The sequence below is a fragment of the Vidua macroura genome, chromosome Z (genome assembly GCF_024509145.1).
Source record: "Vidua macroura isolate BioBank_ID:100142 chromosome Z, ASM2450914v1, whole genome shotgun sequence".
Classification (NCBI taxonomy): Eukaryota; Metazoa; Chordata; class Aves; order Passeriformes; family Viduidae; genus Vidua; species Vidua macroura.
This window is the reverse complement of record NC_071611.1, coordinates 18,892,469-18,918,150: the sequence shown is the minus strand read 5'-3', so window position 1 is coordinate 18,918,150 and position 25,682 is coordinate 18,892,469. Positions and strand designations below refer to the sequence as shown.

At 42.5% G+C, this 25,682-nt stretch overlaps 1 protein-coding gene across 8 annotated transcripts in view; it reads right to left on the bottom strand.

Annotated features, from left to right (window-relative positions):
- The window catches only part of NFIB (nuclear factor I B), a 190,539-nt gene extending 184,580 nt beyond the window's left edge, over positions 1–5,959 (bottom strand). For all 8 annotated transcript variants that reach the window (XM_054002439.1, XM_054002430.1, XM_054002433.1 and 5 more), the window contains exon 1: positions 5,610–5,959. In XM_054002439.1, coding sequence (XP_053858414.1) covers positions 5,610–5,639 — 30 coding nt within the window. In that variant the 5' untranslated portion in view covers positions 5,640–5,959. The remainder of the gene's footprint in view (positions 1–5,609) is intronic.
- Between the last annotated feature and the right edge of the window lie 19,723 nt (positions 5,960–25,682).

Genomic DNA, 25,682 nt, shown 5'->3' with positions numbered 1-25,682 from the left:
GCATGCTCTCAGCAAGAGACTGCTGGTGGCATAAAGAGCATGCGCCATTAAACTTGATCCATTTTCTTATCAAACGTCCAACATTCCAGCACTGAAACAGTACCATTCCAGTGGTGGTAACTAGAGAAACTAGTATACAGTAAGGAAAAGCAGGCAAAAGACACATGTCATATACAAATCCTGAAAAGAAGCTTCTGTACTTTCAGCTATTCTCGCTTCCCTCCTACCACCCCTAACCTCTGTAAAATTAAGGCTTTATGAAGGTGAGAACAAAAATTACATTTATGTCCTTCCAGCAGTTCCACTGCAAATTTTGAAGCCCTACAGAGTCAGTTAATTTGCTAACTGATCACATGAGGGTGGCAATTATTCTAAACCCCTTAAAAATCAATCTGAGGTGTACAATGGAAAATGGCAACTTGGCACAAACTTTGCATTCTTTGTGTTTCTACATGCTGTGGCAAAGAGACATTATGAGTCCACCGCTGGTCCAATGCTGCTTTTGTGAAATCCATGCAATTTATTTACAGTTTCAAAATAGCCATTTCTGTTGTCTGGCTTCACCTGCAAGTTCTTATCTTCTGCCTAGCAGCAATATGGATTGCATTAAGGAGGTAATGCTTAGTTGTTGTCTACAGGCACATCCTATAGCAATTAAATTAATTTCATTTGTCTGCTTAAAGTACCATCCTACACATCCATGTTAATATCTAAATAGACCTTCCCCAGAAACTTATTTTCCATTAACAAGTCTGCTGTTTAAAACACTGCAATCTGCTTATCAAACATTCCTATATTTTGGGTTGAAAAGGAGACCTTAGGGGAGATATCTTTCTTCCTGTGTGTAGGGATATTTGGTTTTAAATATCACCAGATTGCTCATCATACTTAGTGGCACAGTGCAATCAAACTAAAATGGAACCTTTTTTATACAATTATATTCAAGAATACAATTAACAAACTACTATTTTAGTTACAGTGCTAGACAAGGAATGAATTATGTTTAATCAATAGGCTGATTAACTCCATTAGGTAAAAATGATGAAAGCATAACTAATGGTCTCAATTATAGAGGGCAGACTACCATTGCGGAAGCTTCAGGCAAAGAATTCCATATTTAAATCTTTGAATTTCAAACAAACTTCAAAATTTCCTGAATGTTGCAAAACCCACTAGATCTAGTTACCTCTCTTCTCTAACCATCCTTAAACCAAACAAAAAAAAAAGAAAAAAGAAAAAGAAAAGTTAATAGCAGTTTACCTATGATCATGTTGTCCTCACAGAAAAAAAAAAAATTACGCAAAGGTGGGGGAAGGAAAAAAGAACAGAGAGGCAATATAGAAGATACTTCGGGACATAAACAATTTCATTACAGTATGATGCTTGACAAAGACCTACAAAGGCAACAATTAAACTGATTAGTAGTTTCCAGCAGAGATTTGAACAATTCTGTTACTATACTGGCACATAAAACTAGGCCATGGAAAGAGTTAAACCACAATCTGTTCTTTGTGTGGGAAGGCAGTACTGCTCTGAGCAACCACAGCCCATGATAAGACTTCCCTATCTTCATAGGCTTTCTGATGCCATGCTTTTTTGCCTTTCAATTATAACTACTAAAGAAAGTTTATTTTTTTCTCCTACAGAAGTCATCTTAATTGAAGTATTGAATTTTTTTTTTTTTTAATTAGTAGAAGGATAATGACCGTACTGTGTTAAATCTTCACAATTCGTTTTAGGCTGAATAAAACAGATTTACTACAGATTTTGAAAATTCTAACAGCTGGGGCTAAAGGTGGGATGAAGGCAGGTGGCTGAAGAGCTTTGGGAGAAATTAATTTTTGCCTCAATACAATGATTTCCCCTACATCTAAACAGACTTTGGCATTTATAACTTAAAATGGCAATAAAATAGGCATGGACATATTCTACACTAGTAGAATATTGCACATCTAGTTTTAATTTTGAAGAAGAGCATCATAAATTATTAAATTATTTCAGATTGACTATGCCTTGAGATAATGCATATAGTATTAACAATAATAACCCACAGCACTTTATATCTATGAAAATTTTATAGAGAATTTCACTGCTTAAATTCCAGTCTGTAGTAGTCAAATGTTTCCTTTACAAAAATGGGAGAAAAAAAACACAAAAACATACACACCAGAAACTTCAACCTTTTAAAAACTGTATCTAGGTTTTTCTTTCACAGTATTGTTAAGTCCTGAAGACATACATATAGGTGAAAAGTGTCGAGAAGAAACACAGCAAAGAATATCCTGTCTGAAAGCAATTTTATCAGATTTTTTTGAACTATTCATTGTGCACCTGGAGTATTTTCAAATGAAAATACTACTTGACATGGGGAAGTGCCCATAAAAATGATCCTAAATGGACATTTCCAATTAATCACACACATTCTCCACCAAATCCCCTAAAAAGATATCAACGGAATTTTATTTTTACTCCATAATATTCATATAGACAATAGTGAATTATTTTTTGTTTTTATGTGGCACTTGCTCATGTGCCACAGTTGCTCTTGCAATGAAGTGATTTATAAATGTAAGATTTTCAAATGTCCTATCAAATAGCTCAGGTAACCATTGTGCACTGGCAATTTAAATTAAAATGGAAGTTACTATACAACATCTATGTTGCTTGTAAAGAAAGGAAAAAATAGCAGTCATCTAATGACAATAGGTAGGCCAGGTTTTCTTTATTGAAAAGATAAAGAGGATATGCAGTGCTCTTCTCCTATCTTTCACTTTTAAACTTGTATCAGCCCATGAAAGCTCAAATTGAGCACTGTACAATAAATACACCAGGCAGAAGTATGGAAATTTTATACAGAAAATTTCATCTACTCAACTTCCCTGCATGGATTTTCTCATGCCTAGTGAAATAACATATAGGCACAAAAGAAAATACTACATATTCTGAGATTTTGGTCTACTGTGACATAATAAACCATGGTAAAGATATCACAAGAGAGCAAGCACTAAAAGGCATGCAGTAACTGCATCCTATTCATGCCTCAGCAAGACAGATAAATGCAGTTTCCAGTCATTCCAAAACATAGAAAAAGAGGTATACAGGAAGGAGAGGAAGGGAGCCCCAAAATTAAATTGCATTTGGTAAGTCTTCTTCCACCCTGGAGTTATTTTCACTGATCAGACCTTTATTGTAAGTATAATGGGTAACACTCAAATCTACAAGGTTTGTCTTAAAGCCGTACTTCGTATTTTAGACTTGTTATTAAAACGTGCTTCAGCGCTGTCTCAGCACAAACTGAACTACCACTTTCATAAGTAGTTCCGTCCAAACAGGTGTTCTGTGTTTACTTTTACCAAAACATTTTCTTCTGAACACCTACTACCACAGTCGATGTGCACTGCAAGAGTCCTAGAGACAGAGAATACAATAGAGAGAACAATTGTGGCAGTAATGCTTTAATGCAGTTGCTACTCAAAGTGAGATGAATCAATCTTTTGCCTTAAACAAATAAAGAATACAAGGTTTAAGTTCTCATTACTGGTGTAATTTTAAATTTATATATAGAAAAAAATACTTATAAACTTCTCTTATCATTCCAAGCAGGTAGAAAAAAATTCCAAACTAAAACAATTTGCTGCAACTGCGTTCCATGCATGTATCACCAAATGGGAACTGTCCCTGCATGGCACATGGTAGAGCATGATTGTAAAATATTATGAAGAAAGTATCAATGCACAAAAGCCAGGAACTGCTTTCTTGGATTAATGGCAGTAGAAGTACAATGTAGCATTTTTTTAGACACCTGAAGGCAGTATTTCAACACAAATTTGTAAAGAATGAGGAAATCTATTACATCAATGAGTCCAAAAAGAAAATATAATTAAAAAAAACATCATTAGAGCAGGAAACAAAATCATGAATTACTGCTGTAAAAGAGGTGGTTGTGAAAACCTGTGTCTCAAATGCAAAAACTGCTCTTAAGTTGTACTGTCAGGTTTATATTCTAATGCAGAGGTCTTATTGCCCATCAGTAATTTCACATGGTGGACAGCCTACACAGAATTAATTTTGCTAACCACAGATTCCACGCTAAGTAGTTATTTCTATGTGTGTACCTGCAACCATGTGTGTCTCTGTTACACAAAATGTTTCCTATGTTTCTCATTTGAAGAAGAAATATCTTAATAACATTTTTTCCAGCTTTCTTCCACTGCAGCTCACGTTTACTTACTGAAAATATCCATATCTAAGTCAACCACACTTAGATGCCAAACAAAATATAAACAATAAAAAATGTGTCAGCCAAAAAACTGCAGGACTGTGTCCAATCACTGAATAAGCCTTATCATTGTTTCCATCTTCAATCACAATTTATGAATACTTTAGTCCTTTCGAATTACAATGGTTTGTAACAGTGGAATAACTTATATCATACTTATTTATTCACGGTGCAACTGTAAGTGCATCGTTGGCCTCTCTGTAGCAGCCTTGCAGCAGACATTACTTGCGCACATTTTCTGCTTCTTTAGCTATTTGTTGCACCAATGCAGAAGCAAGCAGTTATCGCTTAATCAGTTTACATCACATCCTCCTAAGAAAGACTTTCACGAAAGCTGGAAACTATCCTCGGGCTTTGCAGACAGGGTTTACCGTCCGAAACAGGCTCCGGTGCCTCGGCGCTCGCTCGCCGATACCGTATGCCGGCCGAGGACGCTCCAGGGGCACCCGGGGAACTTCCCAAACATCCTTCCGAAACCCCTCAGGTTTCAAAATCTGCGCTTTGCCGCGGCGGAGACCCCCGTTCGGACTGCCCCCCGCTCGCCGCACCATCGTCGCCCCCCGCCCTCCGCGCCCCGCTCCGCGGCCCCGCTTCGCACCGCGCCGACCGCCGCTCCCCTCCCGCCGTCCCGGTGACAGCCGCCGATCGGGATCGAAAAGCGGCCGCAAGCGCGGTTGTAAAAAAAGGGTCGGTCTTTCCCCGTGCTGGGGAGAGAGCACGCTCCTCCGCCAGCACCACAATTTAGCGGGGAGGGGGAAAACGACGTGCACTTGTATAACCGAAGGAGAAAACACTGCACAGCTTGGTTATCTTCGCTCACATCCCCCTTATTGTTGGCAGCCTGCATATTATTAATTAAGCATAAGACGGGATTACTTCGCACCGGCTAGTGGTCGTGTTTTGTCAAAAAAAGCACTTTTCCTTTCAAATCCTTTCTGTAGGCTGTGTGTAAACAGGCGAGCTGAAAAGAGTGCAAATCGTTTGATTCCAATCAAATCAATACTTCTCAAACACGGTTTTTTAGCATAATTATGCTCATTTCCAGTTTGTTAACCTTTGACTTCTTATGCACCAACAATTAACAGTATTTGTCTACGGGTGACACTTTGAATGGATCTCCCAAAAACAATGGCGTGGTACAGTTTATTCTTTAATATTCCCTCCTGAGAGAGGAGTTTGGATCTGACAAACAGTTATGACTTTGCTTTAACCCGTTACAACTACTAGTAATCATTAGCAACCCACATACATATTAACTTAAAAAAAAAAATCCCAACAAACACGTGAAAATAAATAAATTAACAAATAAAATAAATAAAAGCGTCTATACCTGAGTGAGACAGATCGGAGAATACATCATGACTTCGCTTTGAGAACACGCTGCCCGGAGAGCCCCTAAGAAAAGCCTCAAAAAGGAATAATTTCATCTATTCATTTTACAGTCATCTGAGACTCAAGGAAGATGAAATCAATCAGGACGGAGCTCTGCTCCGGATCACCACAACTTCACAACAAACTCCAGTCCTCCTTAAATAGCCAAAGATTCAAGTTCACTCCGTGTGCTAGATTTCCCGGGGTGAAATCCAATCTACACTTTTAACCCTCTTGTAGTCGGCGGCGCAGGAGTCTTGCTTTTGCTGCTGCTGCTGCTGCTGGTTTTGCAGATGAGGGGGGAAGGACTCGGGGGGGGGGGGGTGGGCGGGAGGATTTTTTTTTTGTTTGTTTGGGTTTTTTTATCCTTTTTTTCTTTTTCCTTTTTTTTTTTTTTTTTTTTTTTTTTTTTTTTTTTTTTTTTTTTAGCGGGGGGTGGGGGCGGTGTTTTTTCTTTCTTCAGAAGTTGGTGGTGCTGCCGTAATAATACGACACTGTCACCACGCTTTCGAAAGTTCAAGGTTACAGCCCGGAGCGGAGCAAGAGGCTCCCGAACAGCGATGGCAAGCGAAACTTCGCCGGGCGGTCGGGACCGTGCCGCGGGGCCGCGCCGAGGCGGGGGCGCGCTCGGGCGGGCGGGCGGAGCGGGCGTTGCGGCCTGCGGGCTCCTCCGGCAGCGTCTGCTCGCCCGCCCGTCCTCGCTCTGCGGGCAATGGTGAGAGACTGCTTTCCAAACGGCCACCGTAATAAAAATGATCTCCTGAAAATTCAAACGATAAATCTCTCCCTGGCGCTCCCACCCGATTTGCTCTCAACGTGTCCGTGAGTGTCGTCCCCCCCGCACCACCCCGGCCCTGACTCTGCAAAACTTAGAAGTTGAAAAATTCACCAGTTACACCCTGTGGTCCCTATTCCAGCTCTCTCCCCAAATGAGATTTAAGTATTTTGGTTTAATTATTTAATTACACAATCACCGTTTACACTCCTCCTCCTCCTCCTGCAAACACATTCCTTTTCCACCAGATCCCCTTCCTCTGCCCTCCCTCTGCATTCATTACCACCGAACGCTGCAGAAGGAACGAGCACGTTTCGCAAACATCCCTCCCTCATTTTCCCGCTCTTCTGGTGGGAGAAAGTTGCGGGAACGAAGGGGAGGGGGTGGGGGCTGCCATCTGCGAGAGGCTTCTTTTTCTTCTTTCGGGGTACGACTTTGCCAGCTGCGGCGGGGCTCAGGCGTCCTCGCTTCCCCCCACCCTCGGCAGGGGACAAGGGGGAGGAGGGCAGCCTCCTCCGCCGCCCGCCCGGAACAGGGGGAGCCTGTCCCGCACTGCCGGAGACTGATGTCCCCGCCCCCGCAGGCTGCGGCCGGGGGTGGCGAAGGGGTCCCGGCTCGCGGGCGGCAACAGGGTGCCAGGGTCTGGATTTATTCTCCGGGGGCAGCTTTAACCAGGGGAGCTGGGAAAGGACGAAAAACAGTGAGCGAAAATTATTTCTACTCCTGTGAGGCGGGCTGCGATGCTGTGCCCACCTCAGGGGGCATCCGGTGTGTGCGGCCCCCGCCGCCTGCACCGCCGCTGCGGGCAGGGCGGCCGAGCGCCACCGGCGCTCCCTCCCGCTGCCCTTGCGCAGCCCCCGGCGGCGTGCCGGAGGGACCGCTGACTTCCTCCTTGCCCAAAGTGAGAGTTTATTCACGTCAGGCATTTCACAACGACACACCAAGGAAAGTAAGCAGGTTCAAGTCAACCATGAAATGGTCACTTTTTAACCCCGTCCTGTCCTCATTAGGGAAATGCTCAAACATAAACCATTTTCAAAGAGGGCTCTTAATGAGGGGAGCTTGCCAAGGCTACCAGCTGCAATTCCCATAAATTTACAAACCAAAAGAAGCAGAGGGATGAGTGGGGGAAGGAAAGACTCTGTACAAGACAGGTAACGTTAAAGGAAACAGCAAGAGCCCGACACAGTAACCTTTGCGGAATCCACGCCGCATCCCCACAGCTCGGTTTCTGGCTGGCTACTCTTGCCCAGTACCGTCAGATTTGCAGGGTTCAAACAACTGTCCTGTATCTTCTCTTCTATAGACTATACTGATAAGCGACAAATTAAGTACATACATTTAGGCAAAGATGAATGACACAAACTTGGGGTTAACCAAAATTAGCAAAATATATTTTTATATCTGGTGTATAATACCCCCAAAAGCCTATCGTTTTTCCCTCTACCCAGACACAAAAAGCTGATAGTGCCAGCTTTAAATTATGAAGTTTCCCTTTCAATAAGTATTCTATTTAACTGGAGTTAATTTACCATAAAAGACATTCCTCTTGGCACAAATGCACTGATGTCCTTGAACACACCTCTTTGAGTACTTGAGCTCTTACACAACAAGCCATTATTGCAGACCTGATTTAAAACGACAATAACTCTCCTCTGTCCCCTTTATCACTCTCATCCCTCCATAAGGATCAGGGCAACCTAACCAAATCCATAACACCACCACATCAGCAAGGCTGCCCCTGTGAGCTGCATAGATGTGAGAAGTCTCATGTGAGAAGTCTCCCCTTTCCCAGGCAGGGCTTGTAGAAGGCCCCACTCCCTCACATGGTCTGGCCAAGGGATTACAGTTGCACTAGGGTCCTGTGCACTAAAAGCAAGAACTCCCTGGCAGTCTGGCAAGCAGGAAAAAACAAATGTAGTGAGGTAAGGGCAGAGAGAAACCAGTCACTTTCTACAGCCTTTGCTACTGCAAGGGATAGGGAGTCAGTGTGAGATTGTGTTCGCATCGCCAGGAAAGCTGGCTGAGGGTGGGTCTGCATCTCTACCCAGAGGGCACAAGGTGGGAAATGAGCCCTGCAGCATGTACCCATATCCCCCAGAATAGCACTGCTGCAGAGCAGGCAAAGCCAGATACTCCCACCCCCAAGCCAGTCTGCTGGCCAGGATTGAACAGGCCTCTCATATGAAAGCATCTTGGGGAAAATGGAACTGCCCAGCCAGCATGGCTCAAGCAGCATTTTGTCTTCTGTATGATCTATAGGGCATGGCAGTCATGGTACATGTTGCCATTGGTTTGCCCATGGGTTTGATCCAAAGGCTCCCAGTATATGACAGAAAGCAGGCTGTACTGGGCACCCAAACATGTTTTGGCTCTGTTGTTCCTGGTTAATCCCAGTGGGAACCCATGAAGGATGAAGGCTTTGTCCTGGGAGAACCCTGCTCAGAAACACATGTGTGCACATGCCTGTGCCCCCCATCCTCCTCCATCCCACCTCAACCCCTCAGCTCCTTTCACAGTAAAGCAAGCTAAAGATTATTTTCAGAATGGATAAAGAACTACATTAAAATCGTAACAAAGTGTAAGTCTCTATCACTTTGCTGCAGAGGCATGCAGGGTATGTGGTAACTGGGTTAACCTGGAGAAATATGGCATTAATGCAGCAAGGACACTAGGCACAGTGGCTGGCCCTTGGCATGCAGGGAGACCTTGTGAGAAAGTGGTTCAATTGCTTTCAAATTCTGACTTGCATTATTTCCTCAACCACCCCAAAGACCCTTCTCTCCATCCCCACATACTAAAATCCCTGTTAATGCTGCAAGTTCTCTTCCCTTGAAGCTCCAGGCTGGAGGACAATTGTTTTTTGTCTTCACTGCCAGAGCTATGCCAACCTTATGCTGTATCTGGAAGTTCAACTAGCATTTCAATGTGGGCAATTAAGAAAATAAAAATCACTATCTGACCTTCCCAGTGAGAGACACTGAGACTAGTTCTCTGACACTAATCCTAGCCCAGGCTGGCCTAAGGGATCCTGCTCTCAGGTATGATGCAATATGAGAACTGATAACACTGCTTGGACACACACACAGCTGGGCACTTGCACACAGCTGCTAGAAACCTTCACGTGACAAAAATGTACATTCAGGAAGAAAAGGCAGCTTTCACGTTAGTAAGTGGCAGATACCAAAGCTGCGAGTAGTCACTCTCACCGTGAGCCTGCACTCTCCAGACTGGGGAGCTGCTCCCCTGATCCCCCTGCCTTCCATTCAGCTCTGGCAGGGTGGCTAGGATGGGAGGACATCCACTGCCCACACTGCATGATCTCAGATCTTCATCTCACAAGAAAGAACCACAAGGGTTTTTCGACACCATGGGCAGATGGGCTCACTCTCCTCTACCCACCCTAGTTTGCCAGGGCAGTTTTCTGCCAGTGCAGACCTTGGTATGCCAAACTTGCGCTAAAAGTGGAAAGGCCATTTAGACCACTTATATCCCACCTAGACCAGAATTTCAGCTGTTTTCCTTTGGCTAGACAACTGCTTGAGTTTTTCAAGTTTTGGAGTACAAGACTATTATTAATGGAACGAAAATAAAGAAATCACTAATGCTGAAGTGTGAAGCCTAAGATTATCTCAGAATAAATGTGGGCAGTTTGGCCAAATATCTAAACATGCACATACTGAGCTTCTAAGAAATCAAGTTTTCATGAAAATTCCAGCTGTCTCTTCATAGAAATCAGAAAGAACTGATTCTGGCACGTGCCTTTTCATCTAAAGTATGGAATATCTGAGAACTAGCACCAAAACTCTTATGTAAGAGGTCTTTGTGATCCAAAACACAAGTTTTTCATCTAGTTTAATAATACCATTAACTCCTTTTTCACCCTTTGTTAGAAAATGTCATTTACACACATGTTCGTTCGATGAACAATTACTTGAATACATGCATAAATACTGAGTAGCACAAATAAGAGTATAGTATATGTCACTCATGCGTGACAAGTAATCTAAACCATATTATATTATATTGTATTGTTACCTGATGGTGATTCTATCTGTACGATTCTATCATGGTGCCTTGCAAGTCTTCTTGTACAAGCATATTAACCTACAAAGTAAACCTTTGCATCTTTGGCATAAACAGAGCCTTGAACAGTTTTTTATGTGCAGGAATATTGTCTGTGCAAGGAGACATATATGTATATATAAACATATGCATATGCACAGAAATTCAGAGAAAAAAAAACACATAAACAGTTAAATAAGAAAACTGATAATATATTATCTTATGGGGCCTTGATATGCATCACATGAGACTGAATTTTAAGTTATTTTTTAATTAAAATGTAAACAACAGTCAGTACAACTTCTAAGCCAGTACAGTATCACAACAATAAAATTATGTATCTTAATAATTACTAGCATTTTTTACTTGGTTTTGAGTGGTAGGAAGAAACATATACTGTACATAAACTATGTATACGTATGAACAGATAGATCAGATACAATCAAAAGAAAAGAAATACACCACTTACTCTAAACAGAGGCACACATACATATGACAGCTGTGTGTGCTTGACCCCTGTCCACATATGGTTTGATGGGGACTATAATACTTGAGTTTCCCACAGCTCCCAGACCAGCAAATAAAAACATCAAACCTCAGGTGTAAAGCTGTAAACCACAGCATTTTGGGTTACACAACTGTGCAGTTTTTGTCCTCACTGCAGGTCACATCCTTGGCCTTACAAACACATGAACCCCTCTTTTTCCTATACGGTCTATTCTTTAAAAATTCACATGTGCTGATCTCAAATGCCCTGGACATAAACAGCAATAACAACACCACAAATAAAATTCCAACACATTTCTTTTTTGGCAGTTTATATCAGTTGCCAGATTTTGAGAATATTGTGATGGAGGGGGGTGGGGGCAGCAGCTATAAGCTGGATTTAAATGTCTGTGTGCATTAGACTTATAGAAGTGCTTGATCTTTTTCTTGTGATTTAAGGTTAAAATTATAAGCGTTGCAGCTCAAAACCGCTTCAGAGAATGTTACAAGTTAATCCTGTGTGTTTTGGTGCCTTTTCCCTGCCAGCTACTGTACTTTAGAGAAAAAAAAGAAAAAAAAAAAAAAAAAAAAAAGAAAAAAAAAAAAAGCTGGAAATCTTGTCTGTCCCATCACAAGTTCAATGGTAGCACTTTCCAGCAGCGGGAGGAGAAGATGGCTATGTTCACAGAACTAATAATAATTCAGATCACGCCACATCGGCATCTTGTGTCAGAGTCGAATCTGGCTTCCCTGCCCCCTTCAACCTGAGAGCTGCCAAGTCCTCACACACTCCGCATTCAACCACAACTTAATGGATGGGATATTGTGCATTAAAATGTGGCCCAGACACACAGGGGAAGAGAGGACAAGAGGGAAAGCAGACACACGCACACACACATACAAACAGACACGCAAGAGAAAGGAATGAATTAAAACACACACACAGGTCCTACAACAAAAAGCAGTGAAAAAGTGGTGGGGGGAAGGAACAAAAAGAAACCCTCCAGAGTAACTTTAAAAAACAAGTCAGAAATGCCACCCTAACACTGCATCCTGCTATATAGCATGAAAGAGACCAGCACAAGCCCCCAGACAATTACTGAGCAGACGATACACAGCAGCAATGCCATTTCCTCCACATGATACATTCAAATTGCAGTCCATTAACTACAAAAACCGCTAAAACAGCCAGCGAGAAAATGTTATATTAAAATGTGAGTAAGGAAGCAATTTCTACAGCAACAAGAAAGAGAGGGAAAGATCTGTCTGTAAGGTACCAATAAAGTAGCATTTGCATTAATCCTTTCCAGCAGTTAACTGATAGTTGTCTGCCAGAGAAAAGGGGGGAGGGGGAAAAACTTGAAGCAGGAAACATGCCAAGTTCAGCACTTTTGGATGCAAACTCTCATCAACTGATTTCTGGCATAAAAGTGTGACCCACATAGAAAAGCTGCCAAAAAAAAAAAAAAAAAAAAAAAAAAAAAGGCAAAAAAGAGCCAAATACGAACAATCCACCACCTATATCTTATCCTGTAAAGCAGACGTGGTATCAGCATTTAAGAACAGGGTACAACATCCACTTTGAAACCACAGAGACATAATCTCAGCCTGGACGAATTACAAAAGAAGAGTCAATTGAACTAAAAATAATGTATATATATGGACAAATACAAATCACTTAAGCACTATGTACCATTGTGGTGTATTGTATTAAATAAATGAGATCTTGAAATCTGCAACATACTACTCGGCCTTTGGCTTCACGTTTTCCAGGATGTATCTCAATTTTTTTTCAAGGACCCATTGTTTTTAGAGCTTTTGTTGTTGTTGTTGTTGTTGTTGTGGTTGCACTTTTTGTTGTTGTTGTTATTGTTCTTGGTATTTAGTTTGTATTTTTATTTTTTATTTCCAGAAATGACCTTTTACCTTTTGGGTAAAACCCCTTTGGGATGGGGTGTATGGGGTTTTTTTTTGTTTTGTTTAATTTGCTGTTGGTTTGGGATGTTTTAGCGGATTTCTTAGGGGAAGAGGTGAGGATTATTACTAGTATTACTATTACTATCATTATTATTATTTACTCAGGTTGGCTGTTGGCTTTGTTTTGGATTTATTTCATTGCCAGGTTTTTGCCTGACAGCGAACGGGATGAAAATTCTTGGGAGTGAGCGAAGGAAAAGGCGTTAAAGTCACAGCCTGCGGGCAGAGCGCTCCTCCTCCTTCTCTTCCTCTCCTCCCAGGCTCCTTTCCTCTTTTGAGCTGCCAGGCTGGAGAGCACGTTTCAGTGGCGTCCGAGTTGAACCCGGCCCAAGAATTCCTTCCCCCTCCTCCCCCGCGCCTAAATTTTAAATTCTTATATATCCACGCACATACAGATGCGTATTTTTACGGCAGGGCCGCCTCTGCGCGTCCATGCCGGCGTTTCTCCTCCGCCCCGCATGCGAGCGCGGAGCGGAGCGGCCGGGCCGCCCAGCCTCCCCGCAGCTCCGGCTGCTCGGCCGCCTCCGCCTCCTCCAGCCCGGCCTGCGCTCCGCCGCCCGCCCGCGGGAAGCGCGGCTCTCCGCTTCCGCCTGGCGGCTACTGCACGCAGCGGGGCCGCTGCGGGATTTCGCAGATTATGGACGAATAAGATTTTAGTTTAGCCCTCTCAGGCCACGCTTGGCGAGTACGGTTCTTCGCACTTTTTTTTTTTTTTTTTTTTTTTTTTTTTTAATGAAAGGTTTTTGCACGCAGGTTTGTGTGTGATTTTGTGGTTTCAGATGACACCTTTTATAAGCTATCACATCACACTGCTTGCTCCCTGTAGGATTAACTCCACTCCAGAGGAATTGTTCTCCGGTCCAAACCCGACAGCAGTAAGGCAAACTTACAGAGGAAGGATTTCACATCTAAAACTTCCTACACAATTAAGGCACTTACAATGAAATAAATAAAAGTGCATGAGGTAAAAGTGTGTGAAGAGTTTTAATCAATCAGATGACAAATACATTCCTTCCTGTTAGAAACTGCAAGTACAAACTGTAAAGAACCTTCGTAATTACTTGGAGGCTGTTGCTGAGAGTATAGGGGCCTCTCAGGAAGTTAGTTTTATTTTGTTTGATTTGAGAAAAACAGTTTAAGCGTCTAAAAATGCAGTCTACCCTTAACATTAAGCAGAAATTGCCATGAAATAGGAAAAAAAAATTGAAATATAAACTCTCAGACTTAAGACTAATCACTGTGGAGTAATGCTTTATTTTTTGGAGTTTGTCTTTACCTTTCTGATCCTTTTACAAAGAAGTCAAACCAAGAAAAAATGAATTATGGATTTGTCTGTTCAGTGAGCAGGGGAAAAGATTGTTCATGCTAAGTGTGGCAGATTTTGAAAATTTTACACCAGCCAGCCATTCGAGTGGAGTGCAGACCTTTCTCAATGACAAAAAGAATCTGCAGGTGTTGATTTTAAATTTTAAATGTTTTCCCTTTTTTTACAGAATGAAAGTTTTATTTTTGAAAGTTGTACACAATTAAAAATTTGTGCCAGTCATCAATGCTTAACAGAGTTTTTGCAAGAACTTTAGCAATATTTCATTTAGGTTTTGAGGCTTTTTTTTGCTCCTTATGTTTGATTTTGGTGTTGCTGTTGTGATTGCTAACAATTATTCAATTTCTGGTAGACAGTCCCATTACTCTCTGCAGCTTTCTCTGTTTTATTGATTGGTTAGTTATTTTTGTTGAGTCTGTATATTTGCTAAGCCTAACTTTGCATGTGATTTAGCAAACAATTGCTAAATTTATTTATATTATATCAAATTACAGAAATAATGACATCAAGAAAGAAATAAGTATTTCAGTCCTTTAGAAAGAAAAGTCGTATTGCACAAAGTTGTCATACTCTATCAGTTTAGTTTAAACCTAGATGGTCATAAGCAACTTCTGTGAACATATTTTTTAAGTTCAAAATTGTGTTATATATAATTTCCATTGCTTTTGATTTCTGAGTTCCATAGCAATAACGTGTGTTGATTAGGGCTTTCTTCTCCATAAATGTAATCAAGGGCTTATATATTTTGTAGCAGGCTGACCTTTAAGTTCTGTTGATTCTGGAATTTTTTTAGTTTTCTGAGGTTTTAATACCTATGTACTTAATACTTGTTAGCGTTCAGAATGGATAAAACAGGAAAAGACTGTAAATAGTTTTCTATTTTTTTTTTTTTTTTGATAATTGTTACCAAGTCAGTTACCCATCTGTGTATGAACAGATAGCAGTCTGGAGGAAGATAGACTCACTTGCAGAATTTCCACTAAAACAAATAACAAAGAATAACTTGACATCTTTATAACAGAATTTGTGAGAAATACAAAATGTTTCAAGATATGTTATTTTTGAAGATGCTGATGTAAATTTACTTTATTAAAATCTCTGTGTTTTCAAGGTTTGCTTACTACCTGACAGGACAGGAAAATTAAATGAGTGAAAGGGGACCTGGTGAATCAATGGTTCAACAGTCCAGTCTGTGAAGAAGTCCAGTCATGGGATAGACCGAGCAAACAAGGATCACGTTAGGCAACAATGCAGTAGGCAGGATCTCAGTATGGTTTGACTGTGTGCAATGACATAAGCCATTCTTATTCATAACAGGACAGCTGAGAAAACCACATCACTTTGGATGAATACATCATTTTGCGCATGTGAAAAAATGCTCTTGCCCCCACCAGCTTTCAAGTAGGAGCTTCCCACTTTTCACAGAAAGGCCACTGTAGTAAAAGGTTGCTGCTTCCTATTCCTGAAACAACCCTTTCAGGTTTGTCTGAGCAGAGCAGCATGAAAACTCCATGGTTTGCACATGTGCACAACACTTGCTCATTACTTCTGGAAGTTCATACTTTTGCCATGCTGCTCTTTACAGAACCCCAGCCCCACCGAGCCTCCTGCACAGTCTCCTAGCAACTAGGAGAATTATAACTCTCATTTTGGCACTGGCAAAATGATTCCTTCTGCTGCTTCCCCCAGGCAAGCACTCTGCAGTCCAGGGTGAAATGCACTGGGCAAAGAGGTGGGGAGCACTGGTCAGAAGGTTTGCAGAGTCTGATGTCTGTAATTCCCTATGTTGCCAAGCAAAGCCTGGAGTTCCCACCCGGTGGGGCAGGGTCAAGTGCCAGTTGTTTCCTGCCCTGCTCTGGCATATTAGGTAGGGGAGAATTCAGGCAGATTTCATCAAATTATTTCTAAAATTCCATGACTTCTGTAAGAAGTAGTTGTTACAGTACATGAGATTTTTCATTTTGGGTAATTTCTTTTTGAAAAAGAAATAATGGCATATAGAGTTTTAGTCAGCAGCAAGTCTCCCTTTACTTGTCCGGGAAAGCAGCTGTGGAATCCTGATGCACAGCATTTCTTCCTGTATAATTAATAGTCTCATACTATGTGCTTTTATTTGTTTAGACCTCTTCTTCTATTAAAATATGGCAGAAACAGTATCACATTATCACCACTCAACTGTATCATCACATCATCACCAAAACAAATTAAAAGATTAGGAGATAAGTGAAACACTGAAAGGTAGAAAATCTTATTCATGTTCCGTACAAGAGCCTTCAGTTCTTCAACTCTCCTTAATAATAGAGCAAAGTGTAATTTCTTCCTCCGCACCCTCACTTCTCTCAATCCACAGGATTGCTAAGGAACTGTAACATCATTGTTTTTAATAGGGAAAAAAAAAAAAAAAAAAGAAAGAAAAGCTGAGGCTTAATGGTAACATTTAAATGGCATACAGAGCCCTTTGAGTTCACACCTCATTAAGGTGAACAGGAAGAGAAGGGGTGCACATCTTTGTTGTTACTTTTGCCTTGCAGCATTTTCAGCCAAGCTATGTGAACAGACCAGCAGCATATTAACTAACTTTGTGGCAGCTATATTTTTGTAGCAAGTTTGTTTTGTTTGGTTTTTTGGGGTTTTTTTAAGTTTGAAAATTGTGGAACATTGTGAAATGGAGCCAAGGCAGGCCCTTAAAGTACAATTATTTTGGCTTCCTATTTTTTGCAAGCCAATCTACCAGATCCAAATCTCGTCCCTTATCTAGTTTGGAAGGTTCATTTTACTAAACTTCACATGCCCTGCTATTTCTGATATGTGTACCATAGCACCAAAAGTGACTTGGCACAGTATTTCTTGTCCTGGGCACAAGCATGGTTATCTGAGATGACCAAATGCAGGTACATTTGTAAGGCATCTGTTACATACTCCTGTGGCAAACTCTATGTTGCAGTTGCATAGGTGATCAGATTTGGCCCTAAAATAGGTTTAGCACTGGGATCCCTCAGCAAGTTTGCTGACAACAGCAAGCTGTGTGGTAAGGTCAACAAGCTGGAGAGCAGGGATACCATCCAGGGGGACCTTGACAAGCTTGAGAGGCCTGTATGTGCACACATAATAAAGCTCAGCAAGGCCAAGTACAAGCTCCTGCATCTGGAGTTGGAGCAATCCCAAGTACAAATACAGGCTGGGCAGAGAATGGATTGAGAGCAGCCCTGGGGAGAAAGACTCAAGAGTGTTCATGGACAAGAAGCTCAACATGACCCAACTCCAGGAAGCCAATCACATCCTCAGCTGCATCCAAAGCAGCATAGCCAGTAGGTCAAGGGAGGTGATTCTGCCTCTCTACTGTTCACATCAGACCCCACCCAGAGTGCTGCATTCAACTCTGGGGTTCAACTGGACCTGTTGGAAGGAGAACAGACTAGTCACTAAGTTGATCACTGGACTGGAGCATCTGTCCTTTGAAGACAGGCTGAGAGTCGGAGCTGTTCAGCCTGGTGAAGAGAAGGCTATAGGGAGACATAACAGTACCTTCCAGAGCCTAAACAAGGCCGCAAGAAAACTGTAGAGGGACTTTTCACAAGGGCAGGTGGTGATAAGACAGGAGTGACTAGCCTTAAGCTGGAGGAGAATAGGTTTAGGTTAGATATTAGGAAGAAATTCTCTGCTATAAAGGTGGTGAGGCACTGGCATATGTTGCTCAGAGAAGTTGTGGATTCTCCATACCTGAAGTAGGCTGGATGGGGCTATGAGCAGCCTGGTCAGGTGGAAAGCTCCCTACCCATGGCAGAGGGATTGGAAAGAGATAATCTTAAAGGTCCTTTACAACCTAAACTATTATATTATTCTATGATTTCTGACCATGTGTTCCAAGGCTTTAGCACCTATCAGCTTGAGAGCATGATTCAAAAAAGTCAGAGGAAGGACTTCTGTGCAAAAGTTCTATTAGCCTGCTAACTTAGCTTCTCACTTTCTGTCCTTTTCTGTTACATCATTGATCAACCACTCCCAAATGTTACTTTACTATTATCATAGCAGGATAGATTAGGGAAGGCAGTAAAGGTTATTTTCATGCAACTTTATACTGGGATGTTCAGGATAATGGAAGGAGAGCTTATTTTTGCTGATGGATCCTCATCTGACAGTCTGGCAAACACTGACAGTCATTGTGGGTTGTCCTGTAGGCACACCATCATGACAACTTGTGCAAAAGAAATCTATTCTCTCAGCACATGGTCTTGGGATATTGAACACTTCTGCATGAAAAAGAAATATGCATGAGGATTGACCATAAACTTTTCCTGCCCCCATCTCCAGAACTACCCAGCAGGGCTGATGTTTTTGTCCAAGCTGAATGGTTTTGATACTCAATGGCTTTTTCATCCTGACTTCCACAGGTCTGTGTCATTTTTCATCAAGGCAGCTAAAGATCTTGTGGTAGAGAATATTTTTACATGATTGATGATTTTGTTCTTCTAGCTGGTGTGCTTAAGGTAATACCTAAGGTTTAGAAGAATGGACTTCACAAACCGCTCTGCAGACAGTGTTAGTACTGTGGATATATGGCACTTTACCAATCCCATAGAACATCTAACCATCTCAGCCTGAAAGACAATACAGGTTTCTGTCACCCATAGAATAGAATGATCAGAATGCTGCTTTCCCAGAGGTGGCATTCACCAGCTTGAACAGCAGGGATCTTACTTCCTCATGAGAATACGGATATTGATAAGATGTGTATGTCATTTTAAGAAACGCTTCTTCATGTACCCAGCAGAAGATTCTCAGCTGGTGGAGAGTGGTAAAGTGTGAACTCAACAGGCTAAAGAAAAGGCAGTCTTTCTTACTGAATAATTTCTGGAAAAAAGTGCCATTTCTACTCTTGCCTTCTACAGTGTCCTGCACAATGCCTCTAAGAAAGAGAACCTCCAAGGCTGTCTAACAGTTTACAAGGCACAAAAGACCTGAGATAGGTGGCTAGCTAGGGTGCTTGCCATCAGTGGGGCACAGTAAGCAGCAAAATAACTAAATGAAAGCACTCTCTTCAGTGTTTTGTAATATGCAAGAGAAATTTTCATACTATGGAAACAAAATGGGACAAGACACTCTTCTCCAAAACCCATGGATAGGTTTTCCATGGGTTTTTTTGACTATCAGGCAACGGAATATGTTAGAGTCTTCCTAATTCCTTCTTCCCTCCTGCACATTCACAAGCCTGGGGATACCTGTGAATATTGTTTAATGGATTTATTAAATAATTTTTTAAATATTAAAATAAAAATGTTACAGATAATCTGTTATATAAGCACTTTTAGAATCATCACAGGCATTCCAACTGCTTATAATAATGATTTTTAAAGATGCAGATTTGCACTGCCAGTAATTTCTGGCAGTAGTCACACTAGTGGTTGAGAATTATTTCTGAAGGATAATGTTTCCCTTTCACCACACACCAATGCATGCTGTAGGAACAGAGTGAATGGTGAGCAGTACCTACTTCCAGATCGGGAAAAACTGAAAATCTTGTACTCTCTGGTGACAGATCTAGCTGTGTGAGAAGACAGTATGCAGGAGAGGGCACCAGTGAAATATTTGGGCTGATTATGTTCCAGGAGTGGGAGCTCTTGCCTTGGAAACCATGGGACAAGTCACTGCCCCTTTTTTGTCTTCTGTCTTGCTGTGGGCTCTTTGAGTCCTCATCAGAGAGGACACTTTATTCTCTTCCTTTCCCTTAGATTATTTCTTTGTTTTTATTTTGTTTGGGATTTATTGTTGTCTTTGGTTGATTGGTTGGTTGTTGGTTTTTTTGGGTGGGTTTTTTTTGTTTGTTTGTTTGTTTGTTTTGGTTTTTGGGTTTTTTTTCTTTTTGTTAGGCATTGCTCCCTCACTTCACTGGCTTAAATGTTCATCCAACTGATGTCCAGAGTTGCTGTGTACTTCATGCCCATATGAGCTCTTTCATTATATTCTTTTGATTCGGTTTTGCTTATTAAGTGAAGGAAAGATTCTTCAGGAAAAATTATGAGCATATCTCTTGTCTTCAATTCAAAGAAAAGAAAACTATGTCCTTTGTATTCTGTGACCTGGTAAGACCACAGAGCTCCTCCTCTATCTCTGCATTTTGACCTGTATGTCATGTGCTACCAACCAGGTTCCCAGCTCATGAGTGCATTATTGGCGGGGGGGATTTCAGGTTAATTTCATAAATCACTGGAAAGAGAGGTCAGGGAAAATGGACTAGGTGATCATTCCAGAATGTTTGTAAGGAAAGGTTATTGGTCAGAAGACAAGTAAGTTTCTCGTGTGTAAAAATCTACACCTGACACCACATGAGTCACTTAGTGAAGAGCACACCGTGATAGAGACAGGGCTGGTGAGCTACAGGAAGTTTGTTCTGGCCCAAAAGCCTACTGAATGTTGATATATTAATCTTTAAATGCTAAAGGCAAGTACTGGCATCCTGGATAGGAGAGGGGGACTATTTAAGCAGGCATTGATACAAGAGTAAGGTGAAGATTACCCAGACTGTCGAATTTATTCTCTCCTTCTCTCCTAAGATGTGAGGTTATGAATGGGCAACCTAAAGAAAGGCAAATTCCACAGCCTTGTTTGTAGATTTTTACAACATGCAATCATTGATGATCTGTAATCTGGACTTGGACACAATGTCTCAGGAGTATAACTCTGTACTCTTGTGGCGTGAATGACAGAGAGTGCTGCCTAGAGAAACAAGAAAGCTAGAGCAGATAAATATGAATTCACAGTTTTCTTTAAAAAATGAAATGTTGCATCCCGGAGTTTGGGTTTAGATTAGGGTTTTTAATTTATGTTAAAATAAGTTCTGTAATCCCGCGTTTCCCCCGCGTTGTTCCCCCCCGCGGTTTCTGGCCCCCTGCTGCCGGCTCTTACCCCTGTGCCGCTCCTGTAACCACCCTGCCGTCCGGCCCCGGGAAACCCCGTGCTGGCCACACGGTCCCGCTCAGCCCGCGGCTCGGTGCCCGCCCCTGCGGGGTTCTCTGGTTGGTCGCTGTTGCTGGCGTCACTGCCACGGCAGCCGCCCCTATTGGCCGGCCAGCCGTGGATCCTCTCGCCCCGCCCCTCCATAAAGCCCTATCCCGCCGGCAGCCAGGCGCCATTTTCTCCCATGCGAGTGCCGGGAGGGGTCGCGTCTTTCCATCGAACCGCGCCGCATGACCAGTAAACCGTTTCTGCTAAGCACAGAGTAAATGGACAAATTCCTTCCTCTTTGCCGGGTCCCTAGCGCACGGTAACAGCGGCTGGCCAGCCCACGCACCCGAGACATGGAGCCGTGTCCGGGAACCCGCGGCAGCAAACCCCGGCAGCACGTGGAAGCTACGCCACAGCCGGGCTCCCAAGAGCCACGTGCAGCCGGGGAGAGCAAAAACCCACGCCGCAATGAAATATTTAGTTCAAAAGTAGATATTTTCAGCAGTCATGTGGGCTATTCAAGTTCACCACAGTCACAGCTGTGCAGGTGCACAACGAAGTGTGTTGTTGCTGTATTTTGTTGCACTGGATTTATAATAGCACACCCCGAAATCATAAAAAGCTTTATTGTCTTCAACCCTGAACGTGCCCCACTAACAGTGTTAATTTTCTATGTAGCTACCAAAATGAAACTGTAAACCATGATCACATCACGGGGTAACCAAACCCCTTGATGAGCTTGGTGTTAAGGCCTGGTTAACCTCGGCAGCATGTCCAAGGTGAGACAAGCATGTAAAAATGGAATGAGCTACATGACAGGAGATTACATATGCATAAGCCACAGGTAATTTGTGTTGCATAGAGGTAAGCCACAATAAGGAAGAGGAGTGGGACAATATAGGCCCGGGGAACAGCAGCGTGGCCCTGAAGAGCTACCAAACTGTGGCATAAGAGTTTTGAACTTTGCCAGGAGCTACTCACTATAGTCAACCTCTCAGAGCCAGTTTTAGAATGAAACCCGTATCCTGCCTGTAACCAACTCCTGGGCAAGCAGTCCTGTCTCTCAAGTGCAAATAAGTTCAGAGCGAAAAAAATTACTTGGAAGTATATAAGCTAAAATATAAATCCTGCTTCATATTTTAAACATATAGTGACTTTTTGAAAGGCTTGGTTTTGTGTTCAGAGGAAGACTTCCTGGTGTATTAACATTTTTTACTAGACACAGGAAATTTGAGTTCCAAATGTGATATTTTCAGAACATTTTAAACATATGGAAAACAAGCTATAATGGAACTTCTCTGTAGCTTAATCATACCCAGTAGTTCTGTGAATACTCTAAATACAGAGATGCTTGCACTCAAGTTAATAAGGTAAGGCTCTTAATCTTTTTGTTAATTGGCTTAACTGATTAATGAAGTAATATATTTTGCAGCACAATATGCACTACTGCAAGCAAGTGGCAAAGCAGGACACCATGGAGCTCTTGAGTAAAAGAAGTAAAGAAAGTCAAAAGAAGGTGTGACTGCCAGCAGCAGGAGGTCAGTCTAGGCCAAGAGCAGCTCGATTTGACTAGGATGAGGAAAAGCAAGCCTTGTCACAAGAATTGTACTGATTGATAAGGAAAACCAAATCAAAGCAAGTTTTACCTCCTTCATTATCCTCCTAGCCCTCAACATTACCATTTTATCATAACCCTTCCCTGTCTTCCTTCTGCTTCTTGCTGAGCTGAAGAAAGGAAAATATGTTTGGAAGTAGGAGGAGCTGAAGCAGCAGAAAGGTGTGTAAAGGGCATGAAGAATGATCTATTAGACTTCACAGTATGTGAAGGAAAGTAATACATGAGCTTCTCCAAAAAGGCAAAATTAACTTACAGCCCATAAGTAGAAATTTTTCAGTATATAATGTATTTTGCATAACTGCATCATAGTCTCTGTATAGAGATCTATTAGAGAAAAAAAAAAAGCAAGCAGTGTTTTTCCACTGGAATGTTATTTGGTATTTTCTTCTGCACCAATGAGAGGAGTTTCTTTTTTCCTTTACGGTTTTACTTTCTCTCAATGAACCACATCCTCTCTTGTTTTCTGTGAAATTTTGACAGATGAAGTTCTCTAAGATGGGTTTCTTTGTTTCTGGAATGGATTGTGCCTATAACTCTCATGGTCTCAATTCAGGAGTAGGATTTGTTTATGTCTTTTTTCATTTATACTTTTTAAGGTTGAGCTATGATAGTGGAATGGAAAATATTAGAAATAGGACTTTTCCAGCACCAGCAAAGGTGCAGCTTGTCCCAACACCTTTCCTTGAAGGCAGGATAAAGATTAAACCCAAACCACACCAAAAGGACCCAGCACCATCCTTAATGCAGCAGTGCTCACACAGAGAGAGGACTGTCGTACTTAAATTGCAGTGTAGACCAGGATGATCCCAACCTCATCCCTGGCAGCTGCCCCAGGGCCTAGGGCAGCCTACTGCCCCTATGGCAAGGACCACAGTGGTACCCCCTCTCTTTTAGCCCAGGGGAGTCAAGGCAACTGCAATGTGAAAGGTCTCATGGCAGTCAGCATGGCAGTACACTGCTCTGCTGCCTCCTCTCACCCCAAACCTACCACCTCACACCAGGCAGGCAAAAGTGCCACAGCTGGAGGGGAGGTGGCTACAGAACAGCAAGACAGGGAAGACATGACACTCTTGGGCTCCTTTCCTTCCCCTGCTAGGAGCACTTGCTCAGCATCTATTTTTTCTTTCTTTTTTTTTTTTTTCCTTTTTTCTTTTTTTTTTTTTTTTTTTTAATGTTTGTTTTAATTTTATTGTATTTTCTACAATGTGGGAGGGAGCTGCAGCCAAAAATAATGTTGCCAAGCCAAGGGGATTGGCACACACTGCTTGGAGTCTGCAGCAAGAGCAGAGGCTTTAAATATACTGAGCTCTGGCTACACACTGCTCCTGAAGGGCTGGCAGTCTAACCCCAGTGAGCAGAGACACCAACTGGATAAGATGCAGGATAAGCTGCACCTCTCAGTCCCTGTGCCTGTGGGGTGTTTTACCCCCATCTGTGTTCAGCCCCCTCAACCACCCCTAGCTCCCTGCTCACCCCAGGGCAGACTGCAGGGCTGCAAAGGCTGGCAATGCTATCCACCCCCTGGAAATAAGTCTACAATTACTAGAAATGTCATCAGTAAAACTGTGGTGGTCTGGTGGCAGCACATGTGCATGGTGGGGAAGCCTCTGCTCCAAGTGTTACAAGTGTGAAATTCCAAATGTGGTGAGAGCTAGCCCAGTGAGGAGGTATTGGGATGGCTTCACAATCCTGCTGCCACAAAAGCTGTGCAGTATTGCTGTTTCATTACACATTCACCACTGGTGAATTTTTCGAGATAAAGCAGATACAGGATTTCTATTTCATCATCCTTTCCCTGAACCAAAAGTAATGCTTGTGAACATCCCTCACCACTGCTAATTAAACAAAAACCTCAAAGCCTGGCAAGCCCGGTCAACTCTCCCCCGTGGATGACAGTAATATGGGGGCAGGATGATGAGCTCCGTTTTGTAGCAGTTCATGGTAAAGCTGCCTCCTGCCGAAGACATAGGAGGGCCCAGAAAAGAGCTTCTCTGAAGTCCACAGAGTTCGTCGGTGTTGGAATATCTCTTTTTGCTTTGCACTTGACGTGCAAAGAAAGCATGAACTCCTGCAAAGCTGCAGTGCTGAAGGCTGGAGCGTCTGTTTGGTCCTTTGAATTTTCTCCTGCCTCTCAGCCCTTATTTCCTCAGCACCCCGTATTTCTGTTTCACAGCAGCTGCCGATGACTTTGCTCTTCCAGGGGAGAGGCCCCCTGCACCCTCCCCTTCGGGGGGCGCTGCTGGGGCTGGGGCCGCCCATCCTGGGGAGCTTGACGGGGAGGCGGGCGGCCGCTCCGGGCAGCATCTTTCCGCACTGTTTTGCGGCCTCTCACTGCTTCCGCTTCACACTGTCGCTGCAGGGCAGCTTGGCATGTCCTTTCTTGCGCTTTCAAAGGCTGCCTGCTCAACTGAAGTCACTTTCTCCACTTGCTAGTTTCATTCCCTAACTTCGGATCTGCTTCCTCCTCACTAACCTCAATCTCTCAAATAGACGAACTCCAAAACTGGGTCGGTTTCTCCCTGTTTCACCTGGTATATGCATATTTCCTTGACTCTTTCTGTTGTTATTCTGAACAGGTTTTTATTGCTCCCTCCTGAGAAAGAACGATATGAGCCATATTTTCAGTCCAATGCCAATTTCTTACGTAGGATAAAGAAGACAGCAGTTAATGTGAATAAATACTTAGGATACAGCGGACATATGTTGGTCATTTCCTCTCTGGCATCCCAGCGTTATTTTTACGGCGGATGGCAGCACCACTCTAGGCGTGTTCCAAAGGCAGGATACTCTTTCTAAGAGAGTATCGTCCTGAGACGGAACTGAGCAGGTAGGGACGCCGCTACCC